Consider the following 26,442-nt stretch of genomic DNA (forward strand, 5'->3'; position numbering starts at 1 on the left):
TGTGTGTGTGTGTGTGTGTGTGTGTGTGTGTGTGTGTGTTACTAGGACTGGTCTGTAGACTTTAATCGGTCACTGAGTCGAAGAGAAAAAAAGAAGCCAAGCGATGAAGTAACACTTACAGGCATCAGTCAAACAGGAGAACGAGCAACCAAGACCAGTAACAGGTAACCAGTATATTCTGCTTCCTCACTTTTTAATAGGGTCTCTTTGCTGTAGTCTCTCTGCATCCATGCTCAGAACTACGAGAGCAAGTGAATGCCGGTGTTTATACAGAGCGTATATATTTAATTCAGAATTTAGGACGTCCCAAGAAGCGTCACCTACACAGAGCTACACATCTGAGGAATCAGACCTTAAAGGAAAATCTAGCATAACACAAATTTAAACCTCCAGCTGTTACTCAAGCGTAGGCATACCAAAGCTGTTCTTTATGCAGTTTAATCTAATTTTCCAGAGAGTATTAATGTCAAAAATAATATTGTTTACTTAGCCTTTTTTTATTATTATTTTTTTTTAAGACTTGGTGTTATCCATGCAGCAGGAGCTGGCAATATTCTTGTTCGTGTCTGTTGTTAACACATACCCTGCTTCTTAAACACTAGATATCTAAAAGCACATCTTATTCATTTTAAGCTTAATTTACAAATGTCTACCTGAATTATTTAATAAGGATTTCTGTAGGGTTCACTCTTTTTGCAATATAGGGAAATGTGCCACAATAGTGTGTGGCAATCACGCATTAAGTTGACTAATGTATTTCTTTAATTATTCTCCCTCACCTTTAACCTCACCTCTCTTCATACTTCCGATGTTTGCAGCATACAGGATGTGTTTAAAATATGCCCAGTGTTTCCCCTGGAAATTTCTTTAATGTGAAACAGAAAATTCAGCATTATATACCAGTTTAGACCAAGGTTGTAGGTTGTATTTTACTTGCTGTCAAATACCATGTTTTTCTCTAATTGTTGATTATATTACTTCCTTTTCTCATAATTGTAGTGCCATTCGTTGAATAGAGGCAAATTAGTGTAAAATACCTGTTTAGGAAGATCACTTCTATCTGTTTTTTTGTAGAGCCCTTCAAAAGTGGTGTGTGTGTGTGTGGGGGTGCGCTGAGGGAGTTACCTATAAGAATGTGAAGTATGCCAGGAGTGCTACAGCTTTATTTAACCTAGTGGGTTGAGTTAACGCATTTCTGTCCACACACGTATGATTAAAAAAAAAAACTTTTTTTATTTAACATGGTTATTAGAGATCTCTGTCCACAAGAAAACACAAATGATTTGAAACGGCTCAAAGTAAGCCAGGCCAATTTTGTGGCAATGGTATTTCATTCCATGTGTAGCTACGTATACACTACCAGTCAAAAGTTTGGAGACACTCGATTGAACTGTTTCTCATGATCTTAAACACCTTTTGATCTGAAGGTGCATGAGTAAATGTTTGAAATCGGTGTTGTAGACAAAAATATAATTGTACCAACATATCGATTTCTTTCATTCCTCTTTTAATACTGTTTAAAAAGTGTCTCTGGGACATTCCTCAAGAAATCGGTTGAGGAAAATACCAAGAATTTCTGGAAATTCTAGGCCAAAAGGGGGTCTACTTTGAAGATGCTAAAATACAAATTTATTTTTGATTCATTTTGGATTTTTTATCACAACATAAATTCCCATAGTTCCATTTGTTTCTCCAGAGTTTTCATGACTTTATTATTCTAAAATGTGGAAAATAGAATTTAAAAATGTGTGTAAACTTCTGACCAGTAGTGTATATCAACATACACTGTTGACATGGTCAATGACTCCTTCATTTGTTCATCTTCAGTAACTAATTTATCCTAATTCTAAGAGGCTCTGTCTCTCTCTCTCTCTCTCTCTCTCTCTCTCTCTCTCTCTCTCTCTCTCTCTCTCTCTCTCTCTCTCTCTCTCTCTCTCTCTCTCTCTCTCACACACTCACACACACACACACACACACACACACAGCGCCACTTGTCTGATCACACTGGTCATAAGGTGTCTGTGAGACGAATCTTTTGTGCTGTCAGTTTGTTGCTCCAGAGCTGGTATGAGTAGTCAGGCCAGGTAGATCTATTTCTGTTATCCGGGTCATTCAAGTAGCTGGAAGACCAGGAGTACTGCCAACATGGTCTACTGTATGTGTGTGCATAATTTACTTCACTTGGTCAAAAATCTTATTGAGTAATGTTTAACCTTATTCTAATGATGTCCAAATGATCACACTGTTCTATTGTTTTGTTGAGATTGTTCTGTTGTGTGTTCGAATGCAGTGTTTGCTGTAGAAGCTGTATTATAGTTCCATAGTGTCCGAAGAACTCATTTGGTATGTGTCACAATCCTGTTTTTCTTCACGTTATTAGCTTGACTGTGCCCAGTAGCACAGACCCAGTATGCTTAAACCCATTTGACGATGAGGAGGACGAAGAGGAGACGCCAGCAGAGCCGCCCAACAGCAGCCCAGCCAGTGTGAAAAAAGAGGAAGTTGTTGCCAAAATGTTGGTGAACAGAAAGCACCTGCTACTATTCTTCTCTCGTTCACTGCATATCTTCTTTCCCCCTGCTGCTGCTGTTGTCTCGTTCCATCTTGTTTGTTTCCATTTTGCTTTCATTTTCACTCAGTTCTCTCTTCCAGGTGCCTGTTATTTCTCTGCATGGTCGCACAGTGTAGATAATGTGTTAATAAACCCACGTGTACATTGTGTTCTGTGGTTTGTTTTTTTTTCCACAATGTAATCTGGTCATGAGTCATGCAACTGTTCAGTCAGATCTTTTTTTTTTTTTTTTTTTTTTTAATCAATAACAAAGATATAATCTAGAAAAAGAAACATTATAGGCTAGTGCTGTTCAAAAAATTGCTGTCAAATATTAATTAGCCTGTAATTTTATACCACCATGGAGAAAATGAGCATAAGCAATAGTGCTACATTAAAGCAAACTAAATAACATGGAGGCTGTATCATAAACTTTATTGCACATAAATAAATAAATAAATAAATAAATAAAATAAAATAAAATATTGTTTTATCTACTATTTTGCTAGATTTTTCTGAGACCTTTTATTGTATCAAGTGACACAAGGGTTATTTAGCCCAAACATTTGGGAAGCATGTATTTGTCTTTATGCCATCGAATATTCGAATATACAGTGTGAATTTTATGGAAATTCAACTAGTATTCGAAAATTGTTTTTTTCCATGTTGAAGGTGAGGTTTTTTTAAAAGCAGCAATAAAAAAATTATAATTTAGCCTTTCAAAAATCTCATAAAAATCGAGTAGGGCTGTCTGATCTTATTTGTGAAGGGTCAGTGTGGCTGCAGGTTTTTTTTTTTTTTTTTTTTTTTCTTCTTCCCCCCTAGAGTAGCAGGAACCATACCTGATTCTACCTGTTTAGTTCGAATGAAAACCTGCAGCCACACTGGCCCTTTGTGGGTAAGATATTCCTCACACCTAAAGTTAATTAGTAATTTTAATCGTGTTGTAGCAAATCTGTTGTGCAGAATCAGGTTTGTTTCATACCAGATGATCTGACTGAACACTGCTGTGTTTTGTCGGATTTCTTTTCTCAGTTCATTTGTTGCTTGCGTTCTGTCTGTTCCCTCTGTGGTCATTTAACAGAATGCAGACAGTTCCTGGGCTTTAAGTGGATTGTCCTTTGCCTGATGCTTGCCTTGTGGTTTTGTTCCAACACTTAAACTGTGCTTGTTAGCTGGATTCTGACGTAATCAGACTTAGTCTTTCGACCTTGTAAATGTCATGATGATAAACAGGTATGCCGTTCATGGAGCGAGAGCCTGAGCTTCTGCGTGGTGATATTGTGGCATGTGCTGGGGCTTTTGCTTGAGTTTGTTTGTGTTTTTAGTTTCTTTCACTTGGGGTTGTTTTACTTTGTCCCTCATCTCTGAATCTTCCTGACTTCCTGCTCCTTTCGCCTGTTATGTCTGCATGTCCTGTTCTGACAGCTGCCAGATGTTCATGGTTCAACGATGTTCTCTTTTTCTCACAGTACCAGCAATGTGGCGAAGACGCGGGATTTGTCAGAGGAGGAGACTGGGAACCCTTTTGCAGCAGACACCAACGGAAACGGAAATCCATTTGAGGACGAGCCTGGTTCTCCCAAGTTTTCGGTTCCTGTACGAGCTCTGTATGACTACGAGGGCCAGGAGCAGGACGAGTTGAGCTTCAAAGCAGGTACACAGGAGCATCAGGACAAACGCACAGAGAACATTGTAGAGGTTTTTCTCAATTACACAAAGGACTCGAACCACTCAACGTGATGAACATCATATACAGAGATGATGGCATCTATGGTTTACAGAAATACAGGAGATAGCTTTTTAACTGCTAAAGAAGCAACAGACCAAACATGTACAGTTTGCCCAGCTGAAAAATACATTTCACTGAAGTGAAAGAATGCACCAAGTTTATATATAAACATTGATTGCTTTATTAGGAACACTGGTACATCTGCTCATTCATGCAATTATCCAGTAAGGTAATCATGTGGCTGCAGTGCATAAAATCATACAGACACAGCTTCAGTTCATGTTTACATCAAACCTCAGAATGAGGAAAAATTGTGATCTGTTTGACTGTGGCATGGTAGCAAGCTAGACAGGCTGTTTGGAGTATTTCAGAAACTGCTGATATCTCGGAATTTTCACACACAAAAGTCTTTAGAGTTAACACAGAATGGTGTGACAAACATCTGGGGAGCAGCAGATCTATGGGTGGAAACGCCTTGTTGAGGGAGATCAGAGGAGAATAGCTATACTGGTTCGAGCAGACAGGAAGTCTATGGTACCTTATCCATTACCATGATGAGATTAAAAATCATCTCAGAATGTCCAACACACCAAACCTTGATGCAGAGCAGCAACAATTGCAAATGAGCACATCGGGTACAACTCCTGTCACCAAAGAACAGGAATCCAAGTCTACAGGGGCACTGAAAGTGCAGGAGTACAAATATAGCGCACACACAAACACATCCTTATGATGATTTGTTTTAATTTTTTCACTGTGCCAATTTTTTTTCATCTTATCAATTCATTTTGCATCAGTTATTGTTTTTAAATGTAATGTGTCAAAGTCTATTAGATGTCTCTCTCACTTTATCATTCTCCCTGTCTGAAAGGTGATGAATTTATTAAAATCGGAGAAGAGGATGAGCAGGGGTGGTGTAAAGGACGCCTGAAAGATGGCCGTGTTGGACTCTACCCAGCTAATTATGTGGAGGACATTCAGTGACCAGAGAGGAAATGAGAAGAGTGGAGAGGAAAAGGCGGACCGAGAGAAGAAAAGAGGGGTGGCGATTTTCTGATGCTGGAAAGTTGCTCATTATTTCCCCCTTGTGGTGGAGGCTGGACCAACCGCTGCAATAATCCAAAAACGTCTTTCCACCCTAATTTTCTTATAGATGCTGCCCTTTTTTGAAGATCTAGGAAGAGATGCCATGATCTCGTCACAAATGGTTTTTTAATAAAGGCTGTAAACAACAGGTCTGCACAAAAGGGCAACAAGACATGCTGAGTTTTAATTACTTACGCAGAACACACATCATTCAACATTTTGATCAATTTTTAAAGTGCTGAAAACAATGTCAATCATTAGATTCAACAGTTCTGGTCTAGATTCTTGTTCTAATCACAACATAGAGCATCTTGAAGTACAACGTTTCACAGGTTACTGCTTTCTCCATTGCTCTTATACTGCTCAAGGTCAGGGAAACGTGCTTTGTTAATAAATGTTACGTAGTTTTATCTGATCAATGATATGCTTCCATACATGTTGCATAAACTATATTTTGGTAATGACTTCATTGCCAAGACATAGACTACATAGCGATGATATTTCCATATTCTGAACATTGGACATATCGTTGGAATATCTCATTATTTTCAACACTGTATCCTGCAGTGATGCTTCAGAAGAAGTCTAAAGGTTTTATTTTCCAACTAGATTTTATTACTTTTACAAAGCTTGTATATGGATGAATGCGTGGATGGATGGAATTTTTTTTTCTTTCTTTTTTTTTTTCCTTTTCTTTTTTTGAATAGTGAGTCTTGACCCTAAACCAAACTAGACCCAAGCCAGGTAAAATGCTGGAGTAATTTTTCAGGAAGAGCTGAAGTGTGGTCGTTGTCCCAGGTGACTTGTGCGCTATTCACCTTCATTGCTGGTCAAGTCAGGAACTTTTCACTTCTTTCATGAGAAGAGTTTTTGTTGCATTTCTTGTTTGAACAATATCTTTTGTTTTAAATAGTTTAGTAGCACATAGTTTATTTGTTCTTGGGGAAGGTCTCTCACTTGAAGTTGTCAGCTTTATTTTAACCTGCACTGGACAGTTCACAGCAGATACACAGAAGAAAACTTTAATGCTTTTGTTCAAACTTGTTACAAACACATGATGTCCACTCACATGAAATGTTTCTCATCAGGATAGAGTAGTGTAAGGAAAAGATGCAGAAGCATGATATTTGTGCATTTACATTACAATGAACAAATTGAGTGTTTTTAAATTTGAACTTGGGATGGACAATATAAAGTTTAAAATTTAGACTAATTTATAAAATGCCATAAGTGCTTCAACTTTTGCTCCTGGATAAATGCTGTGATTCAGAATCAGAATGTATATTAATTAATGCAATTTGAATGTTATGAATTTATTTTGTTACATGTATTATATGAACTGTTTCATTTTTGCAGTCAGTCATATTGAGTTATATAGATGCACCTTTTATCAGTTTATTTAGTTCTTTACTTTTGAGTTTGTTCTGAAAGTTTGTAATTGGTATTCTCATCACCACCTGCCCACTAATGGCGGTGTCCTATTAACATCATCTCATAAGAGCAAGAGCAAATGGATTTTGAACATATGAGGTTTGCTGCAGTTATGGAAGGGCATAAGATCTTTAACTTATGAGTTTTGGTGTGTAAACAGCAACTGTGCTTACACAGTGGACTCTGTTAAACCTGTCACCTTGGCAGTTGGCAAATAAATCAGTTTAAATGAAAATGTTTCACATTTTTATTTGATTTTTATCTGTAGCATTTACAGCATTACAAAGGCATTTGAATCCCAACCTGTCTTTCCCCAGTGAGGGTGCAGACAATCTCCCAGGCGTAAGAGAGCCGATATCAAAACTGCATACTGCCATGTTTAATAGTATGGTGTAATGATGAGTCACATCAGTTGTGATGGGAGCAAAAAATGTTTAGCTTTGCTACTGTGTTTATTCCTCTTATACCATAGCAATTTGCCAACAATACCACTTATTAATTAAAGAACTACATATCATACTTTTATTCATTTCTAGTTTTGTTTGTCTAGTTTTTATTAATTTCTGTTTAATGTCCACCAAACAAGTTAATAGCTGTTATAATGCAAGTGATAACTCTTACTCCAAGCCAAAAAACCGCAACTCGTCATGTTACTGAGAAACCACAAAGGCTTTCCCATCTGAAGTTACAGCTTTCCCTCTGACTCTTACACTACTCTGACACTGGAGACTCCTTCCAAAAATGCCAAATAAATGCCTCATCGTTGATTACACAGGTAGGTTTTAAACATACAGGCCTCCCCAATGATTAAGGCAGGTGCCACTGGTTCCATATGGTTTACTACTGACACTGGAGACTCCTTCCAAAAATGCTGAATAAATGTATCCTCACAGAAAAATTAATCATATCATGTATATTAAGGTTTAAAAAAAACAACCATCTATTAAAATCTGCTTATGTGGAGCATCTGCCATACAAGCCCCTGTGGACATTGTTACTAAAGGAAAGACTGGAACAAGTACATTAATATAAAACTTGCAGTCACAACTATAGTCAAAAATGCTTCAGAAAATTACACCTTCTGACCAATCAGAATCAAGAATTCAACCGCAATGTGGTAAACGCACATCTGCAGTTCTCAAGCTGTGATGTTATATTTATACCCCTGTGAAACAGGAAATAATGGTTGAACCATTTCCTGTTTCTAGTCACCCAGGTGTACTAAAAAATTTCAACTATCAATGGGAATATACTTCTCATATGAATTCATAGGGTTGCCAATAGTTGTTATACAACTATATTTAACAATTTTTTTTTATTATCCTGTTTTGTTTGATATCCATGAGAGCAGAGATATTTTTGTGGCATTTAGATATTTGAACAAAAAATCAAAAGTTTAAAAATAAAATAAATTTTCACAGCTTCTTTGCTCATATTTACCAAGGGTGCCAATATTATTGGAAGGCACTGGATAGGGCATGTACAGATTGGATTTAAACAGTCGGTGTGTCCAACAGCGTGTACCTGACCTGACTTCCGGTTTCCAGAAAGTATTAGTGATGGATGTGTCATTCGCGAAGGAACCGACTCTTAAGTGAACGTCGGGAGCCGACTCGCATTTCTGAGCTCCCCTCCAATGTGAATTATGTACCTTAAAACATTTTTAAAAATGTACACCATATTCACATTTTCAAAGATACTAGAAATAAACGTTACAATTGGGTTATGGTTAAATATTTGTTTTTATAAGCAACGCAGTTGCAGTGTAAATGGGCCGATACAAACAATCTGGCCCGTTTTAAACATAATTAAATCATTAAAAAGAGTCGTCTGAGAGCCGAAATGAGCAGAAACTCCCATTACTAAAGCATGTTCTGTTTCTCAGATCAGGAAGAAAACAGCTGTAGTCTATTTGTCAAGTGTTGCCAGTTGCACGTTTTTCGCGTTGAGTTGAGACTCGTTTTGCATCGCCTACATGAATTATTTCAACATATTACAACATTCACTCCTCTTTCACTGTAACATCTTTGCCTCCATTCTCAGTATTATGTAAACGTGACTGTGGATTTGAGATTTAACACCAGGAACACATTTAAGGGGTTCTCCTTTGATTTGAGATTATTCAGTAATTGATTTGAAAAGGTATTTGAAGGCTGCTAAAAGGCTGTTAGAAAAAACCCCAAACAGCCTTCGTATCTGGAACAATAATTTACAGAACTGATCATAAATCCTTACTTTCTCCCTCAGTGCATTCTTCTTACATTTAACAACTGTATATACAACTCGCAGCATCACTTAAGATATGTTACACCATAGGACAGAGTATATTATCACCAGATGTGGCAATCATAATTACACTGTGCAAGACCAAACCATTTTCAACCTGTTACATCTGACAGTAGGGCAGTGGGATAAATTATCAGCTCCTGCACAACACGATACCTTCAATCCACAGGAGTGGAAATTCCCAACATTATAGTTGTACCTACTGGATGACATGAAATCCACCAAAAAAACAAGAAGAAGAGTGTACTTCTCACTGAGTATTGCTCTGTGTGCGTAGGCGCTACTTACTGACACCTCCAGGACAACTTGGGCAATAACAGCTTTTCTTGCCTTTATACTTGGCTGGAAACATTCATCTGCACATGAAATAGATTTCATACAATGCATGGAGAGAAACATATCAAAATGAAATGAATCATGAACACTAAGTCTACATGCACTGTGAAAATGTATACAGTTCACATGTGAGTCATGTGGTGCTGTAGAGGTCTTATACACAGCCAGTTTGGTTTACAAGCATAGTAAGTTTTTTCTGTTATATATATATATATATATATATATATTTATATATATATATATATATATATATATATGTATATATGTTGAACATGTACAAACAAACAGGCAAATGCATATCAAACTGCAACAAAAAGGCAGACAAACATTAACAAACACTGGTTGAACAAAGTTAACATCTCTTCTTTTTTATTTATGTAAACAAACTAATAAAATAAGGGAAGCAATTATATTGGGAGTAAGATGATATTACAATATATCTCGATCATCCAAGTCATTCATTCATAGTGTAACAGCATTCTTAACTGAAGTTAGGAGCAGAGATTTGCTTAACTTACCAAAATAATTTTTAAAGTGCACCTATTATGTTTTTTTCAAATATTACCTTTCGTGCAGTGTGTTATAGAGCTGTTTGCTGTTTGCAAAGTTTCAAAAGTCAATGAGCTTGACAAACGGAATTACTGACTCACAAAAGAAGGAAACGATTCTGAACAGCTGAAACGAGCCTTTAGTAATTCCAGACTTACTTCCTGTACTAATCTACGTAGATTTGTAACAAAAACCCCGCCTCTGGTCTTCATTGGCTGATTGCTGACAGCGGTAGACCAATCACAACAGTAGAAGTTTAGAATGAATCCTTTGCAGCAGATCATTTAAGGAGTCGTTTGTGACACTGGGGGGGGGGGGGGGGGGGTAATGCTGCAATTTAAATTATGAGCACGTTAAAGTGTTTTCTGACCTTGGATGCATGTAAATCTATTGTATGAGAGCTTTAAAATGAAATTAGGCACGTTTCAAAACCATAATAGGTGCGCTTTAAAGTGTTGAAATGAGCCACGGGTTTTCACACATGCGCAGTAAGTAAATCACGTGCTAAAGAGTTACGTGATGACGTTAAAGCGCGCTCCTGTGTAACTGTAGGCGGCGCGCGCGCTCCGGTGCTGGGATTCAGACACTAACAAGTGTTCTCAATAGAAAGTAGCCTAGTGGTTTCAGTAGGTATGAAAAAAATACATTTCAAATTGGAGCACAGCCCCTATTCAGGACAGTAGTGAGCAGTTTAGGATGCAGCCTTTTTTTGGACGTTGAATACGGAAGTGAAGTCCTGTTTCAGTGTTTTTCCTGCTTTGTTCCTGTCAGGTGAAGCGTCTTCATCAACAGGTGACAAACATGACGGAGCCCACAAAGCACGACATTTCTACCATCTTTAAGCGTCTACGCGCCATTCCAACGAATAAGGTGAGTAGGAAAAGCTCGAGAAGAGCTGCAGGGTTTATTTTGATATCAGGAAGTAGATAGGATGTCTGACACGTCACTGTGTTAGAGAAACATATGGCAGGTCTTTCTCAGCTTGTTGTTTATTCCCTCTTAGAGAATTCACTCGACCGAGTGTTTTTTTAGCGGTGGACTGTCCTCTGATCACAGTCAGGTTGTGGGGTCACAACTCATTTAATTTCTTTCCACAGTATGACGGCTGTGTCCTTTTTAGACTGGAATAAAGTTGGTGTGACGTTGGACGTTCGATATTCGCAGGAAATTAAGGGACTGTCTCTAAAGTTATATACGACATTGTTAAGCACGTTTCAAACTTCAATAGCATTTGAAGGGAATGACTTACAGTCATATAAGCAACTGGAAAGTGTTCATCTAGGTGTCAGGTATGACGCACACCTCTTAGATTTTTGATATTTAATCCTACAATGCAGGAACCAAAAAAACCTTCACGAATGCATAACGGGGGTCAAAATGACCCGTACTGGATTGAATGGTTTTCCTCAAAAAATAGATGTCCTATTAATGAATTAATTATATATATATATATATATATATATATATATATATATATATATATATATATATATATATATATAAAATATACATATATATATATATAATATACATGTTTATAAAATATACATATGTATGCATATTATTTATATATATATATATATATATATATATATATATATATATATATATATATATATAATATACATGTTTATAAAATATACATATGTATGCATATATATATGTGTGTATGTATGTATGTGTGTGTGTGTTATATAAAATTTACATACATACAGTATCTCACAAAAGTGAGTACACCCCTCACATTTTTGTAAATATTTGATTATATCTTTTAATGTGACAACACTGAAGAAATGACACTTTGCTACAATGTAAAGTAGTGAGTGTACAGCTTGTGTAACAGTGTAAATTTGCTGTCCCCTCAAAATAACTCAACACACAGCCATTAATGTCTAAACCACTGGCAACAAAAGTGAGTACACCCCTAAGTGAAAATGTCCAAATTGGGCCCAATTAGCCATTTTCCCTCCCCGGTGTCATGTGACTTGTTAGTGTTACAAGGTCTCAGGTGTGAATGGGGAGCAGGTGTGTTAAATTTGGTGTCATCACTCTCACACTCCCTCATACTGGTCACTGGAAGTTCAACATGGCACCTCATGGCAAAGAACTTTCTGAGGATCTGAAAAGAATTGTTGCTCTACATAAAGATGGCCTAGGGTATAAGAAGATTGCCAAGACCCTAACACTGAGCTGCAGCACGGTGGCCAAGACCATACAGCGGTTTAACAGGACCGGTTCCACTCAGAACAGGCCTCGCCATGGTCGACCAAAGAAGCTCAGCATCATATCCAGAGGTTGTCTTTGGGAAATAGAAGTATGAGTGCTGCCAGCATTGCTGCAGAGGTTGAAGGGGTGGGGAGTCAGTCTGTCAGTGCTGTACGCACACTGCATCAAATTGGTCTGCATGGCTGTCCTCCCAGAAGGAAGCCTCTTCTAAAAATGATGCACAAGAAAGCCTGCAAACAGTTTGCTGAAGACAAGCAGACTATGGACATGGATTACTGGAACCATGTCCTGTGGTCTGATGAGACCAAGATAAACTTATTTGGTTCAGATGGCGTCAAGCGTGTGTGGCGGCAACCAGGTGAGGAGTACAAAGACAAGTGTGTCTTGCCTACAGTCAAGCATGGTGGTGGGAGTGTCGTGGTCTGGGGCTGCATGAGTGCTGCCGGCACTGGGGAGCTACAGTTCATTGAGGGAGCCATGAATGTCAACATGCTCTGCTTCAGTATGTCACAGTACATCATCCCCTCCCTTCGGAGACTGGGCCACAGAGCAGTATTCCAGCATGATAACGACCCTAAACACACCTCCAGGACCACCACTGCCTTGCTAAAGAAGCTGAGGGTGAAGGTGTTTGACTGGCCAAGCATGTCTCCAGACCTAAACCATATTGAGCATCTGTGGGGCATCCTCAAACGGAAGGTGGAGGAGCACAAGGTCTCTAACATCCACCAGCTCCGTGATGTGTTCATGGAGGAGTGGAAGAGGACTCCAGGGGCAACCTGGGAAGCTCTGGTGAACTCCATGACCAAGAGGGTTAAGGCAGTGCTGGAAAATAATGGTGGCCACACAAAATATTGACCCTCTGGGCCCAATTTGGACATTTTCACTTAGGGGTGTACTCACTTTTGTTGCCAGAGGTTTAGACATTAATGGCTGTGTGTTGAGTTATTTTGAGGAGACAGCAAATTTACACTGTTACACAAGCTGTACACTCACTACTTTACATTGTAGCAAAGTGTCATTTCTTCAGTGTTGTCACATGAAAAGATATAATCAAATATTTACAAAAATGTGAGCGGTGTACTCACTTTTGTGAGATACTGTATGTGTATTTATTTTATATATATATTTCATTATGACATCTATTTTTTTTTTGAAGAAAACCATTCAATCCAGTACGGGTCATTTTGACCCCCTTTATGCATTTGTGAAGGTTTTTTTTTGGTTCATGCATTGTAGGGTAAAATATCAAAAATCTAAAAGGTGTGCGTCATACCTCACACCTAGATGAACACTTTACAGTTGGTTATATGACTGTAAGTCATTCCTTTCAAATGCTATTGAAGTTACAAACGTGTATAAAAATGTCGTATGTAACTTTATAGACGGTCCCTTAATTTCTGCATATCCGCGAATATCTGTCAAACCAACTTTATTCCAGTCCTTTTTAGTTTTATATTTACTGAAGTTTCACGCACAACTTCCAGGCCTCAATGCTTCAGTTTTCATTTGAAATGTCTTCATATTGCTCAGGTTCCCAGCCACTGACCCTAACCCTTTCTTTTCAAATTTGAAATTTAGTGGCCAACTCAAACAACAAACCTAGCATTAGCCCAAACCCTAGCCTTAGCCCTGGTCCTGGACTAACCTAACATAGGTTGCTTTTTGTGAACGAGTTCAAATATGAGTTAAAGTTAAAAAAAATAAATAAATAAAATAAATAAAAAACACAACTTGTTTACAAGTAACCTGCACATGTCTGCTATAAACCAAAAATCTAAGTTTGTTTCCAGCACCTATGTGTCATGTAGGCCCTACTATTCAAGCAGCAGTGGAAGAAGTGAAATGTCATGATTACCCCATATGTGATGTTAATTGCCAGAGAACAGACTGACACATAGGGTTAGTTGTAACACTGATAAACTACCACAAACATGATGCATGTAAAATTCACTGGCGTAAGCACATGATTCATGTGCAGTTGTCACTATAACTTCAGGGGTGTATTTTATGCCCCTCTAAATTTATAGCCCTAAGCTGCCAAAGCTCTTTGAGCTTGGATGATCATAACCCCAGTTTCATCCATCAATGTTGCTGTCTTTATTTGTTTGGAATTAACTGACTATTATATATTCATTAACACTGACCAAATACTAAAAGACTGACTAAAAGTATACTATGACTTCCTCATTGACCCGCTGTTAATTATCTTCCGGACCCTTTAAATCTTCCACGCTCACTCCTCTATCTTACCTGATGTTCCCTGGAACTCGTTCTTTTCAAAAAGGTTTCGGAGACATGAATTGTCTTACTTTATCTGAAGAGGAAAGCGGGTTGGTGTCGTAGTGTACTACTGGCAGTTTAGTTGTAACACTGTATTACAGCTAACCCTGCCATGTAGAGATTGTACCTGGCTATCACTTGCTGAGAACTGACATCAGGTTTCAAAACGGTATCGGCAAAAAGAGAGGCATTAAAAAAATAGAAAGATTAATTAGTTGGCTTACACGTGTCTAAAATAAGCATTTTAACAACGCTTGTACGTAAATAGTTACTTACATGCTGTGAAACACTTCACGGTCGGTATCTGAAATGTGGTCAGACTGCTTAGACAATTAGCAAAAACAACAGAAAATGTGTCTGGAGGAGCATTTAGCCGCTGGGTGGGCTGTTTGCCAGTTTTCCCTATCCACTATCCTACACCTTTCAGTGTTTCTCCTGCTCTAACAAACCTGATTGAACTAATCACCTCATTAACAGGCCTTCCTGACTTGAAGTGGGTTTGTTACAACATGGAAACCACTGAAATGTACAGGATATGGGGTACTCCAGTAACAGGGTTGGGAATTTGTGTCATATTGGACATATGGTGCACTATATACACGTTCTGTTAGGTATATGTGCTGTGTATCAGTGAAAAAGGAACACCACTGACTAAATATTATTTAGGTTATGTGCCATCTTTATCACAGCAGTGAAACTGACATATAGACATGTATGTTGGTGGTACAAGCTTAAACAACGTGTCCTACGTACTGCGTAACTTTTTAGACACTCCTGCCTTGTTGATCTGATTTGTAGGTGTACAATTCATTATTTTCATGCACACTGAATAGGATATTTTTGGTTGGTGCACTATTGAGGTTTCCCAGCATTGCTGCTCCACCTGATAGACACATTACCACCCTTTAACACACTATCACCATGTCGGCGAAGCACCACCCAAATCACAAACTGTATATCAGAACAGATGGACTACAGTAACCGTATTGACCTGAATATAGCTGATAATGGGCAAGTGAGTGTAACTACCAGGTAGGAGTACATAAGAAAGGGACTGCTAAGTGTATAGAGTGTACTTTTATTTATATCTTTTAAAAACCAAAACGAGTGATTTTGTCCAACACTGTACCATGCCAGAGTAGAAATATAATATTTCATTTACACTGCATTACCCTGATGCCCTTGCATGTTGCATATAATTTATGTGCACACTATTATTATATCTGGGGTCGCATGGTGGTGCAGCAGGTATTATTGCCACCTCAAAACTCAAAAAAAAAAAGTTGTGGATTCCCAGTTCAATATAAAAGCGCGCATTAATGTCTGTGTGGAGTTTCTGTGCATGTTCTCCTTTTGTCTGGGTTTTTTCCAGCTACTTCTGTTTCCTCTCCTCCTCAAAACATACTTGTACACAGATTTGCTATGCTAAATTACTTCTAGGTGTGTGTGTGTGTGTGTGTGTGTGTGTGTGTGTGTGTGTGTGTGTATGGTTGCCTGCGATGGTGTGTGATCCAGGGTGTATTCCTGCTTCACACCCAGTGTTTCTGGATCAACCGCAACCCTGACCAGGATAAGCAGTTCCTGAAGATGAGTGATTGGGTGTTTGTATTGTATGCATTGATTGATGGACCATGTTGTAACGTGTACCTTTTTCTGCTCAGGCCTGTTTCGACTGCTTTGCGAAGAACCCAAGCTGGGCTAGCATCACCTATGGTGTGTTTCTGTGTATTGACTGCTCAGGGACGCACCGTTCTCTAGGTGTGCATCTGACCTTTATCAGGTAGCATAAAGCACATGTGCCATTATATTTGACTGTCTTACATATTCCATCCTGCACACAGTAATTAGCAGCAATTTAACAAATTTCATGTTGAACAGGTCTACTGAACTGGATTCCAACTGGTCCTGGTTTCAGTTACGTTGCATGCAAGTTGGGGGGAATGCCAGCGCTGTGAGTGTTTTTTCTCTCTCTATACCTCGGAGCTTTATTTAATCAGTTTTAAAATTCAGGAGGCTGACTGACACGCAGTTTCATAAGTGAACATGTAATATGTCACCGATCTGTTGCTGACCTAGTTGCAACACATCCCAGTAGTAAACTGAAGGTCTATATCTATATGTAAATGCTAAACATGTTGAAACAGTTCTCACTCAACTTTCTAATCACATGGACACCAGTGGTTAATAGGGATTTCTCTCTCCTCCCAAAAGTCTGCCTTTTTTAACCAGCATGGTTGCACTGCCAGTGAAGCCAATGCCAAATATAACAGCCGTGCAGCTAAGCTTTATAGAGAGAAGATCAAGACGTTGGCTACCCACGCCACCAGACAGCATGGCACTGAGGTCAGACACACAAATACATGAAACCTTCTACACACATTTGCGTATTATATTTTATTTCAGTATCACAGAAACTCAAGGTTATAAATAAAGGTCTATGGTGATTGTGTGTGTGTGTCTCTCTCTCTCTTTCTGTCTTGCTCTCTGTCTCGCTCTCTCTCTCTGTCTCGCACTTTCTCTCTCTTTCGCACTCTGTCTCGCACTCTCTCTCTTTCTGTCTTGCTCTCTGTCTCGCAATCTCTCTCTCTCTCTCTCTCTCTCTCTCTCTCTCTCTCTCTCTCTCTCTCTCATTAGCTCTGGCTGGACAGTCAGGCTCCTCTCTCCCCTACATCGCCTGAGGACAAGCAGGTAGACTTCTTCAGCCAGCACACACAGGTATTGCTGCATCTTTTCATTAAGGAGCAATGTTGTTCTGATTACGCTGTTCTGTTTCTGCCCTAGACAATATGGTACACACACAAAAAAAATCTTCCTTGTAATATCGCTGCCCTTTTTCCCCCTCTCATTTGAATTAATGACATTATATCATGTATGCTCTGTAAAGTATAAAACACAATGGTGTTGGTTCTGTTGTAGGAAAATAATCAACATTGGGGGTGGAGTTACTTTTACTACCACAATGATTATTTCCCAGAAAGAGCAGGTCCCTAGGTTTATTTTTATTATCACAGCAATTTTCCAACTAATAACACTTTTTTATTATTATTAATTAAAGAACAACATGCCATACCTTTTTATTTTTTTTTTATTATTATTATTATTATTATTATTTTTTTTTTTTTTTTTTATATATATATAATAATCCATTTGTGGGTTTGGTTAATGTTCTGGAACTTTTGCAAGACGAGTTAGTTCCTGAATTTAATAAGAGAAACAAATGCAGCTTGTCATGTTACCTGAAGACTTGTTCAGCTTTCCCTCTGACAAAGCAAAACAAAATGACTCTCCACCTTTTGACCAATCAAAATGAATAATTCAACAATATATTAAATATTGTGCTGGGAATTATGCAGTTGTACAACTTCTAATTGAGGTGAATCCCTGCTTTTCATTGGAAGTGGAGTGAGTGTGTGGTGCAGCACATTCTAATTTCAGCCTTCAGAAAAAGCAAAGCAAATTCTATGTAACTACAACAAGCTTTGTAGATAAAACAGTATGATGACCACGACTAACATTAGGCAGTGACGGATGTTTGTGATATTGCAGCATTTTCTGGGTATCTAGTGTAGATAAATTGTTGGTGTCTGCCAAGGTCAGATGGGAGACACAATAATTTTTTAAATAATTCAACCACTGTGATTAATAGTTTATGCCTTTGGTAATACTGTTTGCTGTGTTGTTTTTTTCTCCCCCTCATGTGTATCTACTTACACAGAATGAAGGAAGCTTCTTTCAGGAAAATCTTAATCATCCACAGGAAACAATCTGGCAAGATAATAATGGTATGAAAAACCAAACAAACATTACATTTGGTGTGGGTGTGTGTGCATGATTGCATGTGAGTGTGTGTACATGTATCTAACTAATTAATTGTTATCTGCAGACAATCAAGAAGGCCCTTCCGTTGAGCTTCTCAGTGTTTCTCCAAAAGCTGCCCTAGGTAAAGAAATGTCATTAAATTGTTTTCATTGTGTTTAACCCTTTCTTGCAGTAATCTGGCATTCCATTCCACCAGCAGAATGGGAATTAACTTATCAGACATCTTCAATCAGTGTAAACAAATGAATTATTTCACAGCTGCAAGTCTGTTATAAGATTAGTCAGGACACTGATGGGTTTCTGTGTGTAGAGTATTATGATTGTGTATTTAGCAGGGAGATGGGAAAGGGGAGGGGTCTGATCCCACTGCTATTCAAACAATTCACAACTCTCCACAATAACATTGGTACAGAGATAAAATGGACAGCACGACTAAAGATTTTTTTTGACAGTAAAAAAAAAAAAACGGTGTATAACTGCCACAATAACATTATAAATTTAAACCTATTAGGCTATGTTTTTATATATATATATATATATATATATATATATATTACATTTACGGTCTTTTCCAGAGCCTTCTCTTATCAAAAAGAAGCCTGCAGCAGCCAAAAAAGCGGTGAGATATACTATTTTAAAAAACAATAATCATTACCCTTAAATATTGTATTCATTGTGCCTGTGTTTACTGATGCCACACTGTAGTAATCAGTGAGTGCAGAGATAAAGCAGAGTGTGTTTACATGGATTCGAATATTTCCTTTATGTTGTTGAGTAGCTTGGTGTTAAAAAAGGAGGTCTTGGGGCTCAGAAAGTGAGCAGCCAGAGTTTCTCAGTGCAGGAGAAGAGAGCTCAGGCTGTGGACAAACTACGTGAAGAGTCAGTCACTGAGAAGAGTGCCAAGCCTGAAGAGCCAGTGTGAGTCTCCTTCTGCACGTTTTCACATGCACATAAATAATGCAGTCATTATCTGATTCAGGCAGTTACTGAATTATTTAAGTGGTCATTTAAACTGCATACTGCAATATCGTAAATTAAGGATTCAAAATAATAAAAAAAAAAGACTTTGCATACGTCTATAAGGCATATTGCCATGTAGACGAGTGCATGTGGACCGGGATCCCCAAGTATCCAACAAAAAAGAAAGTGGTGCAAGCAGGTGGTTTTTATTCATTCGTCTTCAGTAAATTATTAACCATCAACTTAATACGTTACAATATATAAAAATAACTGGGGGAGCATGAAGGACAGTACTTATGTGTATTTCGCAATCGTAAAACTCCAAAATAAATATTTACAGTAAAACAAATCGAGAGCTGACTCTTCAGAAGCCAGGAACCTTGAGTCTGTTCTCCTTTCAACCAACTGAGAAGAAACAGACAACAAGATGGATTACATTTATATTTTTGCTTGTTATCTAAATCTGTTCTTGTGTTGACATTTAGGTTAGAAGGGCTGTATCTGGTGCTGGATTCCCTCATGTTTATTGATTTTTAGGACATGCTGAAGTCCATGTCGTTTGCATTTAGCTTTTTCTTAAAAGTACAATGTGATCAAATCGCTGGGTTTTTTTTTTTTTTGTTTTGTTTTTTTTTGCCTAGTGTTTTTCATCTGTTTTATGACCGATGTAAAGCATGTTTAAACAGTACATGGTCATACTGACAAAAAGAATAAACTAAAGGTAGGTTATAGAAATCAGAAGTCGAGATACATCAAGAGACGTACATCACATCACTGCAGCCGAAGGAATCTAGTACCACCAGTATATTGGAAAATATGATTAAAATAATAGTGTCGTAGTAGTGGTGCTGCTGTTCTAATGTCTTGTCTCTCTGTCTGGTGTGATATTTGTCAGTGTGACGTCTCTGAGGCTGGCCTATCAGGATCTGGAGCTCCAGAGAAAGAAAGACGAGGAGAAGCTGCGAGGGCTCAAGGGCCAGAAGAAGGAGCAGGCAGAGAGGCTGGGGATGGGTTTCTCCAACAGGAGGTCAGGGATTTTAGTTTATGCAATCATCCTCAAATTTGCTATAGATTTTCTATCACTAGAGGTGTGTTTTTATGTGTGTGTTTAGAATACTGTACTACTGCAGGGTTGTTGTTTTTTTTTTTTTTGCATTTATTTGGATAGTCTTCTATGGACAATCTACATCACCAAACCACCTAGAAACTGTCAACAGCCAGCCTGTGCAGTGATTCTCAATAACACTGTTAACCGTATATGGTTGCTGATGTTTAGTATATGATTAAATTGTTCGTTTCCTTCTGACCAGTCAGATTTGCGCATTCAAAGTGGTCATGATATGATAGAAGATAGTCTATTGATTAATTGTCTCTCATGTTATCACAATGTCAAAGCCAGTCCATGTGTACTCTAAACACAAGTCATAGAAAGATACACATCTGTGGAAATGTTGACAATTAGTTATTGGGTTTCTTGACTTTTAGGGTGTTTAAAGCAGACTACCAAATACAGTATTACCAAATACTTCATATGCAAGTAATTTTCTAAACAGTATGTCAGTAAGGAAAATGGAGTACTTTTAGGATTACTTAACTAAGAGTTGAACAGCGATACCTGGTTATTTATGTCTATCTTTTCTGACTTTCTTTCCTCGTTCCAGTGGAGTGTCGCACTCTGTCCTGGCGGACATGCAGACGATTCAGCAGGAGACTCCCACTTTGACCCAGTCCTCCTCTCATTCCAAGAAGTACAGTGACGATGATGATGAGGAAGAGGGATATTTTTTCGTTAGGTGAGATGAGTCACTCACTTTTGCATATAACAGGATCATTTGACTAGATTGATTGATGGCTCAATCAGCAAACCTTTATATGACCTTTAATTCAGAATTGAGTGAACTGAATCCAGTCTGAATCAGACGTCTGTCTAATCAAGCAATATGTATAATCTGCCCAATAAACATAAATGGATTATTCTCCTATTTAACAACCTTTGCGTATGTTCTGTGTTTACAATCAAAAGTCTGTGACACAGAAGTTCATGGTACTAATTTTGAAAAATGTGAAAATAATAGTGGTACCCCCCTTCACAACAGGGTGTTGACGGTGTGTTTTGCTTAGAGTGACATAATTTAAGACTTACAAACTAACATTCTCAGATAATGTTAGACACTATTTACACTCTGACAGGACACTAAAGGGCAGTCTGTTTGTTGTTATGGTAATAGTGACATTAAGTGAACATAAATTTGGTTACATGTACATTTAAGTAGGAATTTACATGTCTGAGTGTAGGGTGTGTGTAAACAGTTTGTTTGCGGTTGGAATAAATTTGTTCTGACTGAACTTCGCATATGCACATAGGTTTTTAGCCACTGATTAGGTTTTTTTTTTAAAAAAAAAAAAAATGAAAGAAAAGAAAAACACTGTAACCTAATCAGCTTTTCAATATTATATGCAAGTTTAAGGTGTAGTTTGATGCTGTAGACACATTACTCATTATATTAGCATTTGTAACTCTTCTCCACGATCATCTTCCCTGTAGAACCTCCTCCAAGTTTACTAATGATGCGCCCCAGTCATCTGACCAGTTCTTCTCCCACTGGGAGGACATCAAGAAGAAAGAAAGCAAGAAACCAGAGCCCGATATTTATTTGAGCTCCAAGACCTCATCATTTGAAGACAGGTTAGCTCATTCTTCCGTATGGCCATTGTAAGGACTTTTCAAGCTTTTAGTGAAACATTTATGTGATCCTAATTTTCTTTTCAATCACAGGACTGCATCAAGGAGAAAAGCGGAGCCTGGGATGTTTCCCGTTTCTGATGACGCCCAGAAGAAATTTGCTGGTGCAAAAGCCATCTCCTCTGACATGTATTTTGGTAAACAAGACGACGCTGAGGTAATGCCAAATTACACGTCCCTGTATGGGTTTATTCCGCAATGGCCCAATTGAAAGTTGCTGGGTTGTTCTGTATTAATAATGATGTTCCTGTTTTGCCTAGTATGAAGCGAGGACTCGACTGGAGCGTTTCTCCGACAGCTCAGCCATTAGTTCAGCAGATCTGTTTGACGAGCAGAAGAAACAGACAAGTGCGTGGAGTAACAGACACAACAGGATATATTCATATTCAACAAATATTCCTAAGCTCATTACAGATATATAGGAGGGGTTTTTTCAGTCTAGACATTTTTCCTCTTTTTTTTAGATGAACGTTTATGGCAGAGATATATACGTTTATTTATGGAACCATCTGTGCTATGTACAGTCTGTACTTCTGATTCTGATAGTTTGGTATTTGGGTCAAATTTATTAACAAACTCCTTTTCTGTTGTGGCGCAACAGAAAACTATTTGCACTATTGTCGGGAAGAGATTGAGTTAGCATCCCAATGATGCCGTAGGTTTCCCCATTTAAAACAAACTTTCACTACTTCTGTTTTTTTTTTAAAAAAAAATAAATAAATAAAAAAGCTTAGTTTGTGATGTCACTAAATAAGCTTAAAGCTATCATGTCCGAGAGCCAAATATTAGAGATAAACGGAAACTGGAACATGGCTCAGTTTACTCTGGCTTTCTCTGTGGTCTTACAGGCAGTTCATACAGCCTGAGCAACGTGCTGCCCAGTGCTCCAGATATGGCCCAGCTGAAGATGGGAGTCCGCTCTGTGGCTGGCAAGCTGTCTGTCATGGCCAGTGGAGTGGTTTCAACTATACAGGTCTCTTCCCTTCTAATTACATTTACAAATCCCAGGACTTCCATTGAGTCTCTGACACATGCTTAATGCAGAGTTTCCTTAAGGCATCATTGTACAAAAATAATTGTTAAATGGCGAGAGATTTAATGTGATGTGTGCTCTACCATTTAGCAGTTGTTTTTTTGCAATGATGCTTTCAGGAAACTCAACATTACACAGTTAAAGATCTTGCTCTGTCAATGGTTTTCTGTCAGTCCTGGGATTTGAGCTCACAACCTTCTAGCATTATGTAATTTTTGAGCTACAAAGTGGCTAAGAACCATGGATACTTCCATAAAAGTTTGTTTATTGTTAGAAACAAGTTAACCAGCTATTTATTAGGTATTTTCTTTGGTATGGTGAGCGTTTTTTATATATATATATATATATATATATATATATATATATATATATATATATATATATATATATATATATATATATATATATATATATATATAAAAAATAAAATAAAATTTCCACTATCAGGGCAATAATTAAGAAGTTCCAGTCAACCTGAAATGTTATGGATCAACCTGGAAGAGGGCGTGTGTCTATATTGTCTCAATGCACTGTGAAGAGGATGGTTCGAGTGGCCAAAAAATCTCCAAGGATCACAGCTGGAGAATTGCACAAGTTACAATAAGTCAAGCATGTTCAGTTTTCCAGACACTACTGGAACTTCAAACGGGATCGGGTTCTATGGTCAGATGAAACCAAAATAGAGCTTTTTGGTAATAAACACCAGAGGTGGTTTTGGCCACAGAGAGGTAGCCATGTTGAAAAGTACCTCATGCCCACGGTTAAATATGGTGGTGGCTCCTTAATGTTTTCCGGATGTTTTTCTGCCAGAGGACCTGGGCATTTTGTTAAGATAAATGGCATCACGGACTCAATAGATCAGATCAGAAGCTTAAAATGGGCCATGGTTGGATCTTCCAACAGGACAATGATCCAAAACATACATAAAATCAACACAAAAATGGTTTACTGACCACAAAATCAAGGTCCCCTGACTTGAAAACCTGTGGAGTGAACTGAAGGAGAGTCCACCAGTGTGGACCTCAAAATGTGAAGGATCTGGAGAGATTCTGTATGGAGGAATGGTCTCAGATCCCTTGCCATGTATTCTCCAACCTCATCAGGCATTATAGGAGAAGACTCTGCTGTTATCTTGGTAAAGGGAGGTAGCACAAAGTATTGATTAAAGGGGTGCCAATAATTGTTAAATATGTTTGCCACAAAGATATACCTGTCTTCTGTTTGCAATTGTTGGATATCCATGAGAGCAGAGTATTTTTGAACAAAAGATCAAAAGGTTTTTCACAGCCTTCTTTGCTCATATTTACCAAGGGTGCCAATATTAGTGGAGGGCACTATGTATACTGACTTTCTGGGTTGAGGGAGCGTTTTCATAGGTTTTTTGGAAGTTCTGAGTTATGGACTTTAGTTCCGACTAACATTTTTGTTCTTGTAATTAATTTGATTTTTTTCCCTCATTTTGTACTGATTAAAATGTGTGTATGTTCTCTGTTGCAGGATCGCTACAGCACATGAGCACATTGAGTATACGGAACGAATCAGAAGGACACCTTAAGACAGCCTCTCAGCATAAAGGAGAGAAACAGTTTGCCTGTGTGTGTGTAGGTCCCACATGCATTACAGTCAGGTATACAGTAATGCATATATGTAGCTTCATTGAGTAGACGTATAGGTGGTCAATTACACATAGTTAAACCCCCGGTTCTGTTGGAAACTGAAGTGAAGGGCAACTCAAAGAGCTTCTTATTTGTTCAGTAAAATTGGGACAAAATTGACATTGGCTTTGTGGGCACCTTTTTTTGTTAAAAGATAAAAAGTCCCCCCAATTTTTTTTTTGCTGCTTTTTGTAAATATCTGTGCATTGTTTACGTTTTACTTTTGAAATTGTTAGTTGGATTATGCCAGATTTATGTCATTTTTACGCTGATCAGAATGGATCTTTATGGGATTAAACAGCTTTATTTTTGTAAATGTTCTTATATCTGGTGAATCATAGGGAGAAACACAGTACTAAATATGATGGGATGTACTACATGAACCTTCAGGTAGTTGGCATTATGGGCTTTATGCCATTTAATTACACACACGTTGCGTTAATGTGTAGCTTGTGATCCAATATTTGATGTGTGTTTATGGGTGTAAAACAGAGGAGTCCAGCTGTGGTCCTGCATGTCTGTTGTCACCAGTTTGGTGATTTGCTTGCTCTAAACTTGGTCCTAATCCTGAACTATAGACCTGAATCCATGAAGTTCAAACCTGCAGGAACATAGTTGGGATCTGTGTGTATGGGTTAATTTTGATTTTAGGTGACACAAATTGACGCATTAGAGCCTTTTTACACCTGCTCATTTCTTGCATTTAGTATATGGATTATAACCACATGCATTTACACATTGCCAGATTTACTGTTATCCAGTTTGCAATGCAATGAAATGCCCCATCACATACAATATGCAGATCAGGTCATTTGCACTTGACCACCAAATTCATGCGTTATTCATTATTTTTTGTTATTTCATGCAAAATATATCTGCTTGAAAATCGTAATTTTGCATGTTTTTGGGGGGGTTTTTTTTCTTTACCAGCCCCACATTTGGCAGTCATTGACCACTTGTGTTACGATGTATTAGAAATTTAATGTATTAGAAAGGGCCTGTCAAATATTATTTGGAGAGGCAGGTGCGGTTATATTTCATAATATCTAGCTTAAATGCATCTCAGACTTTTAAAAGTGGTTCGAGTGATCAGATTTGAATCTGATTTAAATGCATCTTGGGCACATTAACACCTTCATTTGCATATAGATAATAGCAATTGGGAATATACTTCAGATGTGTGAAATGGCTGTGTAAATGGGCTCTTAGATTGTCAACTGCCATTTTTTAAAGTTGGAGAATGTTTCTGTTGATGTTTGCTTTCATATCTTTTGTTTATACTGATAGATTTAGCCAATAGTTTGCATGGGCTTTTGTTTTTTGTCTTTTTTTGTTTGGTTGTTTTTTGTTTTGTTTTTTGCTTGATTTGTAAGCTACTTTGTGCACTACAAATGATCAAGAATGGAGAAAGGTTAAGTTGTGTACACTTTATGCTCAAGAAATATTAAATACATCGAATGCTGCATAGAAAACACAATTTCTTCTAAGAAGAAAGACTAAAACATGAGTGGAAGGTATAATTTAGAAGCAGTTTGTAGCTTTATGCTTTAGCCAAAGTAAGCTGGCAAACAGAATTTGCACTACATGGGGAGAACATTTGTCTATAGAGTGCAAAGACGATTCATCCCATTGCAATTATAATAATGGAAAATTTAAATTGTGCTTTGATCAATAAAAAAAACTTAAATTTTTGTGCAAAGCTTCCTTGTGTTGTTTGTGGGACTTCCAGGGGGAGGAGGGAATCATTGGCTT

General features: G+C 37.9%; 2 protein-coding genes across 4 annotated transcripts in view; both read left to right on the forward strand.

Moving 5' to 3' along the window:
- Positions 1-7,035, forward strand: part of pacsin2 (protein kinase C and casein kinase substrate in neurons 2) — a 28,204-nt gene extending 21,169 nt beyond the window's left edge. The window contains exons 8-11 of one of the 2 annotated variants that reach the window (XM_017494124.3): positions 46-164; positions 2,381-2,515; positions 4,024-4,208; positions 5,155-7,035. In XM_017494124.3, the coding sequence (XP_017349613.1) occupies positions 46-164; positions 2,381-2,515; positions 4,024-4,208; positions 5,155-5,267 (552 nt within the window). In that variant the 3' untranslated portion in view covers positions 5,268-7,035. The remainder of the gene's footprint in view (positions 1-45; positions 165-2,380; positions 2,516-4,023; positions 4,209-5,154) is intronic. The other variant, XM_017494125.3, reaches the window with a different exon arrangement.
- Positions 7,036-10,579: 3,544 nt separating this feature from the next.
- Positions 10,580-26,381, forward strand: arfgap3 (ADP-ribosylation factor GTPase activating protein 3). Of its 2 annotated transcripts, XM_053688035.1 has the most exons (17): positions 10,580-10,601; positions 10,743-10,841; positions 16,142-16,260; positions 16,359-16,431; positions 16,692-16,823; positions 17,115-17,195; positions 18,196-18,262; positions 18,364-18,420; positions 18,875-18,918; positions 19,078-19,217; positions 20,155-20,286; positions 20,921-21,052; positions 21,805-21,945; positions 22,036-22,159; positions 22,263-22,350; positions 22,851-22,975; positions 24,533-26,381. In XM_053688035.1, the coding sequence occupies exons 2-17, from the start codon at positions 10,773-10,775 to the stop codon at positions 24,548-24,550; spliced, it is 1,542 nt and encodes a 513-aa protein (XP_053544010.1). In that variant the 5' UTR covers positions 10,580-10,601; positions 10,743-10,772; the 3' UTR covers positions 24,551-26,381. The 2 variants fall into 2 exon arrangements, with proteins under 2 accessions (XP_053544010.1, XP_017349612.1); XM_017494123.3 differs by lacking the exon at positions 10,580-10,601 and having other exon boundaries at positions 10,645-10,841.
- Positions 26,382-26,442: the final 61 nt, after the last annotated feature.

The sequence above is a fragment of the Ictalurus punctatus genome, chromosome 19, assembly GCF_001660625.3.
Source record: "Ictalurus punctatus breed USDA103 chromosome 19, Coco_2.0, whole genome shotgun sequence".
Lineage (NCBI taxonomy): Eukaryota > Metazoa > Chordata > Actinopteri > Siluriformes > Ictaluridae > Ictalurus > Ictalurus punctatus.